General features: G+C 47.7%; 1 protein-coding gene across 1 annotated transcript; it reads left to right on the top strand.

The window, feature by feature from the left end:
- Positions 1 to 2,155: 2,155 nt before the first annotated feature.
- exoc3l1 (exocyst complex component 3-like 1) lies at positions 2,156 to 10,250 on the top strand. Its single transcript, XM_012822302.3, has 13 exons — positions 2,156 to 2,435; positions 3,449 to 3,624; positions 3,972 to 4,191; positions 4,410 to 4,834; positions 5,147 to 5,436; positions 5,897 to 6,014; positions 6,647 to 6,772; positions 6,910 to 7,010; positions 7,230 to 7,340; positions 8,362 to 8,632; positions 8,798 to 8,953; positions 9,239 to 9,372; positions 9,560 to 10,250. The coding sequence occupies exons 1-13, from the start codon at positions 2,396 to 2,398 to the stop codon at positions 9,744 to 9,746; spliced, it is 2,355 nt and encodes a 784-aa protein (XP_012677756.2). The 5' UTR covers positions 2,156 to 2,395; the 3' UTR covers positions 9,747 to 10,250.
- The last annotated feature ends 999 nt before the right edge of the window (positions 10,251 to 11,249 follow it).

Below are 11,249 nucleotides of genomic sequence, written 5' to 3'. Positions count from 1 at the left end.
GAGTGAAGCATTGTCTAGGACATTGTCCTTGACACTTTTTAAAAATGCTGTGAATTAGTGATGGTGTGTGCATGTGTATGGGTCCCCTGCCTCACCGGACGGAAATTAGAATTAGAAAAAAAATAAGAGTATGAATGTGTTTGGGCTTTGATGAAAGATCTCTAAAATATGAATGTGTTTGGGCTTTGATGAAATCTCTAAAATAAGAGCATGAATGTATTTGGGCTTTGATGAAACATCTCTTAGATAAGAGTATGAATGTGTTTGGGCTTTGATGAAACATCTCTTAGATAAGAGTATGAATGTGTTTGGGCTTTGATGAAACATCTCTTAGATAAGAGTATGAATGTGTTTGGGCTTCGATGAAACATCTCTTAGATAAGAGTATGAATGTGTTTGGGCTTTGATGAAGGATCTCTTAATCGCCCACTCTATGTAGTGGGTGTTTCGTGTTTCCTCTTGGACATTTAAATGTCTCCAACTGACAATTCATTTCCTTCCCTCTTCCTTTGCATTTGAGTGGTCATTTCCAATATTGTTTAGCAGTACAGGTCCATGGTGTGTGTATGTGTGCAAGAGAGAAATAACAATGCACACGTGTGTGTGTGTGTGTGTGGCGCGCACATGTCTGTCTGAGCACGGCAGGATCCCAGCCCAGGTCAGGAATGTCAGACAGGAAGTCCTCCCTGGTTTTGGTGGGCTGCTTCAGAAATAGCTCTTCCTATTTCCTCGCTGCCCCTCTGGGTGGTGGTGGGGCCGCTCTCGGGCGAAGCGGGTGATGACAGTGGGTGCCGGGGCGTGACGTTACAACGGCTCCGCTGCACTCGCACACTTCCCTGCCCAAAGGCGCCACGGGTCCCTTTAAAATGCCCTGTCTGTGTGTGCATGTCTGTGTGTGTGTGTGTGTGTGTGTGTGTGTGCTCCCATTTATCCTCTGCTGGCACCGCCGCTGATTGTGAAACACATGCTAAGCAGGATGAGACCGATGATGAAGCAATCAATACTCAAGGCCCACTCTTCAGCAGTCCCTCTGGAGCACGGGGAGAACAATAGGTCAGCAGCCTTGGAGAGGAGGGAAGGGGGGGACTCCCTCCAGCCTGAGAGCACCCATTAGGACATTCTCTTCCACACTAAAAGCCCCAGCCTGCCCTCCTCAACTTGCACCTCATAATTGCTTTCTGTCTGCGGCCCTCTTGAAATGACTGGTAATGTGTCAGTGTTCTCTCTGGGCACCATGGGGGTCCATTAGTCTGAGAGAGCAGTGATGCGTCCACCCTGCTTGGGCCACGTGAACATCCGCCGTGAAGGGCAGGTTACTGCTGAAAACATGAGTAATGTTGACTGCATCGCATCCTGCTAGGCGCTGATAGATAACTCATATCTAACAATTGTTTTAGTTTGGAGCAGGAAAAAATACACCATTTCATTTGACAGCGGTGACGTTCCAAGGTGAGTGTGTGTTGTGTGTGTGTGTTAGGCCCTGTGTTGGGTTATGTGCGTGTGTGTGTGTGTGTGTGTGTGTGTGTGTGTGTCTGTGTGAGCTCCCCTGGGGAAGTGGGGAAGATGTAAACATCGCTATGGAGGGAGGTCAAACCCTGCTGACCGCCACACAAATAAACAGAGCCGGAGTCTGTGCGGCAGAAACATTCCCGGTGTTTGTCCCACAGGCAGCACCTGCTCAGGATCACAGGAGCTCCAGCCACAGACCCCAGGCTGCCTGGCCCGCCTGCCCCCGGCTCCCCAAGTGAGAGCTCCTAGCCATCCAAACACAACAGCGATGGCTTCAGAACCTAAACCACCACATGGCTGTCGTGTTCACAGAGACAAAAAAAATCTCGCTGCCTTAAGCAGCCTTTTAGGGGGGCGTGTACAAAATACTATGACCAGCATAAAATTGATATCTTGATATTTTCTAAAATACTGGATGTACAGTAGGTGTGGTGCAGAAAGTGTCTTGGTGGAACGGTTGAAATGACGCCATGAAGGCGCCTTGTGACGTGGTGTGATGTGGTGTCCTCCCCTCTGTCCCCTGTCTCCACCCTTTCATCCATCTTCATTGTTTCCCCTCCCCTGTGCCCTCCCCTCTCTCTCTCTCTCTCTCTCTCTCGCTCTCTCTCTCACTCTTGCTCTCGCTCTCTCCCATTTTCTACCCCCCTCCCTTCCTCCCTCCCTTCCTGCTGGCCTGTGAGGAGAGGATGTTGTCTGGAAGTGTGGGAGAGGAAGGGCCATCAGGCGAATGTGTGCGCTCTCTTTCTCTCTTTCCCTCTTTCTTTCTTTCTTTCTTCTGGGTCTGTGTTGGCCTCTCCCGCTCCTCTTTGGATGTGTGCACGGCCCCTGGGGCAGGGCAGAGGCTCGGCAGCGGCTGGACGGACGGACGGCTGAAACTCAAGCGTAAATGTCCGACGGAGCGAAGAATGGCAGCGACAGTCATAAAGGTATGGGGCTCTAATGAAGGGGCAGCACGGCAAGCTTGTGACAGGCCTGACTGAGTGAGCTAACAGCTGATCCGTGCTTGACATCTGTTCTGTTGTGTGACCGATGGAAGAGGGAGAGACAGATTGGGAATATTTGTGGGTGGTTGTGTGTGTGTGACAGAGTTAGAGAAAAGTGACAGAGAGAGAGTAAGTTTGTGTGTGTGTGTGTGTGTGTGTTTATGTGTTTATGTGTTTATGTGTGTGTGTCACGCTCACACTGTTAAAAGGCCGGAGGGTTGGTGAACTTTTCACTGCCGCTTAAGTGTGCACAGCTGAGCCACTTTCACAATCAGCCATTGTGTGTGTGTGTGTGTGTGTGTTTGTCGTCCTGTGGGATTTTTCATTTTCGGCAGAGCCACTCACATGTCACAAGTAATTCTGGCAGAAATCTGTATCTTATGACCACAGAGAGGAGACAATGCTCAGGTTGTTTGTCTCCCAGAAACCTTGGCTCAAACATTTGACTAGATGGCAAACACTGGAGACAGCATTTCTGGAGACAGGCTAGATCATTGACAGGCATGTTTCTGAAGACAGGCTAGATCATTGACAGGCATGTTTCTGAAGACAGGCTAGATCCTTGGCAGGCATGTTTCTGAAGACAGGCTAGATCATTGACAGGCATGTTTCTGAAGACAGGCTAGATCATTGACAGGCATGTTTCTGAAGACAGGCTAGATCATTGACAGGCATGTTTCTGAAGACAGGCTAGATCATTGACAGGCATGTTTCTGAAGACAGGCTAGATCATTGACAGGCATGTTTCTGAAGACAGGCTAGATCCTTGGCAGGCATGTTTCTGAAGACAGGCTAGATCATTGACAGGCATGTTTCTGAAGACAGGCTAGATCATTGACAGGCATGTTTCTGAAGACAGGCTAGATCATTGGCAGGCATGTTTCTGAAGACAGGCTAGATCATTGACAGGCATGTTTCTGTCAGCACCGAGCCACAGCCCTCTCTGTGATTGGCAGGTGCCCTGCTTCCAGTGGAGGTCTGGCCAGAGCTCGAGAGGGCAGAGAGTCTTGCCAGGGGTGCGGCCTTGAAATGGGCGTCAGGTGTGTTCTGTCGCCCCGAGCAACTGGAGAGACTGGGGCAATACAGGAGGAGAGAGAGCCAAAGGACATCTTCAATCCACTCAAGACTGAAGGTACCGTACAATCAATAACCGATAGACAATCAATGCAGTTATGCCCATCTGTTTCCCACACATGTTACCACTCACTGCCTTATCTCAACCCAAGCACTTAAGGCTACAGACATTCATTGTTCACCCATTAACTCTCTCTCTCTCTGCTGAACTCGAGGATGCTGCCTCTGCCAGCAATAAGCAATAAGATCAGTCATGACTGTCCTCCAGAACTTTTCCAATGAAGCCAGGCTCATTTGCCACTGATAATGGTGTGTCATGGAGGAAAAAAATCACTATAATTGCCCTTAGACTGATGAAGGGTGAGACTGGCTCACTCATGCCCTTGACTCTGTGCTCTGCTTCAGTCGGTGGTGCAGTCCTACCTGGAGGGTGTGGGCTGGGGGCTGGAGCAGCTGAGGGAGGCTCGGGCGGAGCTGAGGGAGGTGTCCCACACGCTACAGAAGGTCAGCGCTGAGGCCAAGAAGAGCGTCAAGGGAGCCTCCGCCCTGGAGAATCTGCAGGAGGTCACGGACGATCACTGTCAGCTGCTGGCTGCCGTTAGCAACCTCCCCCGCCTCTACTTAGGTGACTGGTGTACTTTACACTACAGAAGTGATTTATCAATAACTGTTGTGGGATTGTATTCATTAATAGCTAATGGCTAATATAGGTGGTTATTAGTAGCACTAGCATACCTTTTTCACTTCTCGTAAATTTCTTAACTTTACCTCTCTCTCTCTCTCTCTCTCTCACTTACTTACTCCCCCCATCCATCCATCTACTTGATCTCTCTCTCTCTTCAGTGAAGAGTAAGGTGTCAGAGACCGAGAGGCTGGTGGAGTCTCGCCGGCTGCTGGAGGCTCACGCGCGGCTGATGGAGCTGGAGCGCTGGCAGGACGAGGTTCTCCTCCAGGTGTGTGCTCCAGACGGGGGCAGCGGGCAGAGCCTGGCCCCCCAGGACGAGCAGATGGTGCGGGACTACTTCTCAGGCGTGGGCCGGCTGGTGGAGGCCCTGGGGAAAGAGCTGTGGACGGTGGTGGGGAGCAGCCTGGCGCTGGCACGCCAGAACCCCACGCTGTTCGTGTCGGCGGTGAGGATCATCGAGAGGGAGGAGGCGCTGGACCAGGCCCTGCTGGAAGAGAGGGGCCCAGGAGTGTGGGCCGCGGCGGGAACTACCAAACCGCTACCGCCTGGTAGACCACGCTACTGGAGGGAACGCTTCTTCAAGGTCAGAAGGGCCTTCATGGGCAATCGCAGTGCCGGGTCCTAATACTATTGCATTTATAGGTTCTAGGCCTTTTTCTGTCCTGAGGCAAGAATCTTATTGGCTGATACTGCATTTGGTGAATTGAGTGGAATTGCATTGTCTATGCATCATAAGTGAATTTTGTAATGGTCCTCCACTTTTTTATAATATGTTATTGTTTTGTGCAGAAGTCATAGTTCATTTTTTCGAAATAAAGAACTGAGTTTATGATAGCCTCAGGTGTAAAGGCTTCTTTAGGTTCTGAAACAAAAGCACAACGTCCTGTGCCTGCAGGTGATGGAGGAGGCCGTATCAGCGCGTTTACGTAGCGTTTCCTACCTCCATACGCGGGGGCCGGGACTGGTGGGCCACCTCTCCGCCCTGCAGCACACCGTCATGGGGGACCTGGCCACGGTGCGCCACCTGCTGGAGCAGTGTGTGCCACCGCACTACCGGCTGACGCAGGCCTACCTGAGAGCGTGCCACCACTGCCTACAGAGCCACCTGGGCCAGGTCAGCAGCTGGGACCTGGAGAGCGGAGAGATATTCGCTGTGCTCAACTGGGTGCTGCACATCTACAACAGGTGTGTGTGAGATATATATATATATAAATAGAGAGAGAGAGAGAGAGAGAGAGAAAGAGAGAGAGAGAGATGTTATCCAAGTATGTCTATGTATGTAGATATGTGGGTGTCTTGTGTTCAAGGACCTTCTACATTAATGCATGAAGATGAAAGAAGTCCAGCTGTGAATATTTCCAAGGAAATGCAAGGCATGCATGTGATGGAGGGCAGAGATGGGAACGAATGGATACTTATCATTCAGCTGAGCCTCAGAGGAACAGATGTGTAACACGTTCCATATGTCTTCAGTGCAGAGGCAAAGAACAAAGAGGGGGACAAAGAAAAACTTCATCCCTGTCTTCCTGACTCAGAGGCACTGTAGCTAGAGTTCCTCTAGAAAAGCCCATCCAGAGGACACGCCGCTCCCCGCCCAAGCACACCACTCTGATCCTGCCCTGTCATTTCTGTGTGTTCCTTTCAGTGCAGAGATGATGGGTCAACCAGACCTGGTTCCCGAGCTGAAGCAGGGGGAGCTGGGGCCTCTCATCACACAGGAAGGGCTGGAGCAGCTACAGAATAAATATGTGCAGAGTGTACGGGTGAGGCCCCTTAACTCAGTGTCCTCCAGGCAACTTGTCTCTGAAGCAGATCTGGCCCTGGTCTGGCCCTGGTCTGGCCCTGGTCTGGCCCTGGTCTGGCTCTGGTCTGGCACTAGATCCAGTTGCTGTCTGGCTTGTCTATATCACAGAGTGGTTTCCTGTCAGAAGAGGCTGTAATAATATCAACCCCAGACCTCGAGCCACATCAGCTGTTGCAAAGTGTTGAAAGGGACCTTTCATTTGTCCTGTGACACAATAGACAATGTTTCATTCTTACCTTTTCCGCCCGTTGGCTGTTTGGCCTCTGCACAAGTTCCTCTCTGTGCTCGACTGACAGAATGACAGCATGTTATAAATATGTCAAGTCTTAAGTGATCTAATGTGAAAAGAATGATGTTAAGCGGTGGTTGACCGCGTGACCCTAGCCTCACTCACTTGCTAGATGTCATGTGATTATTCAGAACTTTGTCTCAAACATACCTTATTCACCTCTTGCAGTTGGGACTACATCATTTGTATTTCAGTGTAGCCTGCTTCTAAAACAGAGCCTGAATATTCTTATCTCAACAGGTATTTCGAACTGTCTTTTGCCCTAAGTGGCTGTGTTTTGCTCTTGGGTTGCTCTTTTGTAGAGAAGTGTATCTGAGTGGATGCATAAGGCCCTGGAGGTGGAGCTAACAGACTGGAAAAGAGACCAGGAACCAGACACTGACCATGAGGGCTACTACCATACAAGCTTGCCTACTATAATCACTCAGGTACTCCCTCATCCCACACCATAGTCAATGTGCCTGCTAGTATGGGATATGGGAATGTAGCAATTGCTTGTTAATTTCCCTTTGCATTGTTTAATTATTATTATTATGTGCCTTTATGTTGTTCCAACATCTGTTAGATGCTAGAGGAGAATGCCAGAGTGGCCTTTATGATCAGTGACAGTCTCCGTGATCAGACCATTCAGATGGGACTCTACGAAATGGAGAATCTCCTCAACAGGTCTGTGTGCATATGTGTGTGGTTAAGTGTGTTTATGTGCATGTGTGTGGGAAGAGCATCTCTTCAGCAGGTCTGTGTGTGTGTGTGTGTGGGGGGGGGGGGGGGGTTAGAGAATGTCACCCACAGGCCTTGGTGTGTGTGTGAGATGTGTGTAGCATATATAAAGTCATCATCCTCTTCTCCACCGACTTTCAGATTTCTCCCTTTCCTTGTCCCCAGGTTCAGAGAAGCTCTTATTGAATTTGGAAAGGAGCATCGCAAGGAACCCAATAGTAACAAGTTCTACCTCCATTACTTACTGGCATCTATCAGCAACTGCATCATCCTCAAGTGAGATGGTGTCCAAGTCTCTTTTTACAGTGTGTGTTTGTTTGTGTATGCTTGTTTGTGTGGTGTACTGGTGCCCATCGGGCATACTGGGACAAATCCGGTGGGCCGGTTGACCATCAGTTACCAGCCTTGTCTGTCTGCTGTCATTTAGGGTGGCCACCAGAGTGAGCTGCATGCGTATACCTGCATCAGGCTCACTGGCCAAAAATAAATAAATATTGCATGTTCACATTTTGGACTACTGCAAAAGTAGTGTGCAGCAGTGTGATGTCCAACGAAAGCTATGGACGAGCAGAAAGTGTAAAAAAAAATAAAAAATGAAGGTGCGGCTTTGTTTGGGTCGGTTTGGAGCCAGATGCTTCCTAATGTAAAATATAGACATGGTGTTTGGGCATCAGTATCCACAAGTGTCCTCTCCCTCCGATGACTCTGAGCAGACCCACCGTGTGTCTTGCTCGTGCCCGGGGACAAGATGATCCCAAGAAGGCCCCCCTAGGCTATGTGGTTCTACATTTAAATCTTGTATATTAAGTGCCCCTGTAGTCTGCCCATGTCATGGTTGTTATTATTATTTAGGACATCTGTTATACCTTCCCCAAAAATGTTTTACTTTATATGTTCTTGCTCAGGCTGGGCCCATTGTGTCCACTGTGGAGGAGAGCAGGGGGAAGAGAGATAGACACGTCAGACATGAGGACAGAGAATGGGAGGGAGGAGACTATAGGAGACACGAGAGAGGAAAAGACAGAGAAGTGAAGAGAGGAGAAAACCGCAGACATGAAAGGGCAGTTGAGAGACCTGAGTGGAGGACACGAGCCAGATGAGGAGAAAAGACATGAGATGGAATCTCATTATTACATTATTACATTACACCACCCCCCCCATGTCCCAGTATACCCCTAGCTCTTACACGTACTGTGTGTGTATGTGAGTCTATGCTCATGCCTCGGCATGCTCTTACATTTCTGCATGTATGCATTCGTATCTGAATTTGTCTTTCTCCAACACCATGTGTCTCCAGACACTCCACAGAGAGCCTTCAGAGGCAGCTGAGGTGTCCGTCCATGGGTCGTTTCTCCCGGGCTCCCCCGGGGCCTCTGGCTGCTCTGGAGCGGGCCGTGAAGAAGGCCTGTCGCCTGGTCATGGACCAGCTGCTCCTGGATCTTCAGCCATACCTCCAGGGGCTCCTGACCCGCTCCTGGCTGACACAGGGGAACATCACCCCAAAACTGTGCACCGTTCTGGAGCACCACTGGGAGCTCTACTTCCGAGTCAGACCACCCTGTCGAGAGGTAGGCCTCCCTCCCTCACGGGGAACAGAAAAACACGTCCCTCCCTTTATCGTTTGTTGCCCATTCACTGATTGTTCTTGTTATGATTCATCTGTGAGAACAGAAGAAGCTTTTAACCACTGATCCTCAGTCAGTCCAACCTCTCACCCCGCTCCTTTTCTGCAGCGCTTGCAGGAGGAGAGCCAGTGGCTGGCTGTGGTGGAGTACGTGCGCGCATTAATGCAGAAGAGAATAGTTTGTCGGAACATAGAGGAGCGATTACAACTTGCCGAGCGGATGTCACAGGATGCTCAACAACTAAGGGATGTGTTTCAAAGCACAGTGAGTAGAATGTATTGATCACACCTGTCTGATTGATCACCACCATCTGTGACAACAAAAAGCCATCCGTCATTACAAGGTTGCCAAGACAAATGCTATAGCTACCATCAAGTAGTTTATCAGATTATTCTCTACCCACTGTTATCACATCGAATAGACATGACAAGCTAGTTTTATTTGCTTAGAAAGAACCACATGCGTACATGTACCTAACGCAAATCTGGCTATTCAGACAGTGTTGGAAAAGCATAGGTTTAATACTGTGACTCTGGGCTTTCTCTCCAGGAGGCAGAGGGTCCGGAGAGTGAGGTTAATCACATTGCTCTGCTGAGTGTCCTGGCTGATCTGATCCAGCTGAGGGACCCCAGCATGTTAACTCTAGAAGTCTCTGGTCTGGTTGCAAAGTACCCGGATATCAGGTAGGATTCTAAAAACATAATGAATAACATACAAATGTTTTCAGGGATTGAGGTGGAGTTGACAAGGAAGGAAGCACACTTTTGGCATGGCATAACCGCGAAGGTTTACATCTATAAAACATATTTAGATTTTAGACATGACGCTTAATTGACTTTTTCCTTGTTGTTTTCTCTCCCTTGCCTGCAGTGAGGAACATGTGTTGGTGTTACTGGAAGTGAGGGGTGATGTCTCCAGGGACATTCGAGGGACAGTATTGGATTTAATGGAAAGGACTGCCCCAAAACTGCCTTCAGGATATCGGCCAATGTTTTCTGATATTCTGGTCCCAGCTCCAAGCATGCCATTTTGCTTGCCCACACCCAAGTGTGCTTAACTGAAGCATTGTATGTATTCTGCTAAGACATCAGCCCGTTACCCATGCTGGACATTCAAAAATAAGTGTCCTCTCTCCCTCATTGGTGCCTTGGCCGCAACTTTACGTGTTTCTGGATTCTTCTGACCAATACCTTCAGTATCCATTCACACAGCTCTATAGACTAATATTTGTGACTGGACTAACTGAGAAAGAAGCTTGTTGTTGTCACATGCACAGAAATATTTCTCTTGTGAGATGTGGCTGACTGCAGGACAGTGGACAGCTTCAGAGATGGACATCAGAGATGAGGCTACAGAACTCGTATTATGCACATATATATGCTGCCGTGGATGCTATCGTAGCCTACTGCCTTGTGGAGTAAAAATGGAGATCCTCACCATCTTCGACCTTTAATGTGACTTGACAAATATATGTAATTCATGCATGAATGAGCCTCCACTAATTATGTATTGATATTAAAAACCGAATTGTGAAATGCTGTCAATTCGGATTGCCCAACAAGATGTGTTGAATGATTCAGTCATATTATCCTATCATATTACAACCATGTTCTTATGAATAACCTACTGTGCATTAACATTGCCTGTTATCTGTATGAAAATGTGATCAAATAGGTTGTTATTGCTGGTTTCATAAAGTTGCCCAACATAATCTACCGTTGCCCATAGACTATTAATATTCGACATGATATTCACATTCGACATCGCAGCAATATCCACGGCATTGTCCGAAAAGTAGACGTATCCAGTTTCCACTGTTTTTCTACTTGAAAAAAAAATATATATACATATATTAGTAGTGCACTGGCAATGCATTTGTAACTTCTGATTATTTGTTTTATCTTCTTTTACTTTTTATGTTTCATTCATTTTGCGAAATGCGTTGTTTCCCGTGTTGTTTGGAATTCACGTTAACCCTACTTTGATAATGACGCCTCAAAAGAGTTTACGTCATGACAATGTCACAAGGCAAATAGAATCTTTGTAAATTCCTGTCGAAAGAAGGGTTATTCTTCTTTACCCTAACATCTTTTACACTCACATAAGCGGTCTTCGTTGCCAATAGAAGCAGTTCAAGGTCATACTGACGAAGTAAGTAGGCTACACTGCAATGTTATTTTCAGTCTAAGGTTGTGTTTGATGTAGGCTACTTGAAACCCAGGAGCTGTAGACTGTTTAATGACTGACAACTGAAAGTTCAGATTCATCATAGTGGAATAACATATCCTACAGGCTTTATTTCATTAGTCCATAAACCTTTTTGAAGTTATGAGAAGTTCAGAAGAACTAATGGCTTGCCACATTATGCACTGAATAAAGCTGCAGATTTGTTTAACTTAAATGTTCCCTCCTTTAGGCCTATATGAGAAAAAAAGATTGTTTTTGGAATACTAGGATACTAGGACACTCCATAATCACTAATCAGTCTCTGTTTGTTTATTTGTTTATTTAGAAAGGATCCCCATTAACTCTACCCCTAAGACAGAGCTACTTTTAGTGG

Source organism: Clupea harengus, chromosome 3 (genome assembly GCF_900700415.2).
Source record: "Clupea harengus chromosome 3, Ch_v2.0.2, whole genome shotgun sequence".
NCBI classification, from domain to species: Eukaryota; Metazoa; Chordata; class Actinopteri; order Clupeiformes; family Clupeidae; genus Clupea; species Clupea harengus.
Note: the sequence above shows the minus strand (reverse complement) of the source record. Positions and strands in the feature narration are given on the sequence as shown.

Coding starts and splice junctions, on each gene's coding strand:
- exoc3l1 (XM_012822302.3), top strand. CDS start 2,396: ATGTCCGACGGAGCGAAGAATGGCAGCGACAGTCATAAAG. Junction 8,633..8,797: donor TCAGACCACCCTGTCGAGAG/GTAGGCCTCCCT, acceptor CCTTTTCTGCAG/CGCTTGCAGGAGGAGAGCCA. Junction 8,954..9,238: donor GGGATGTGTTTCAAAGCACA/GTGAGTAGAATG, acceptor CTTTCTCTCCAG/GAGGCAGAGGGTCCGGAGAG.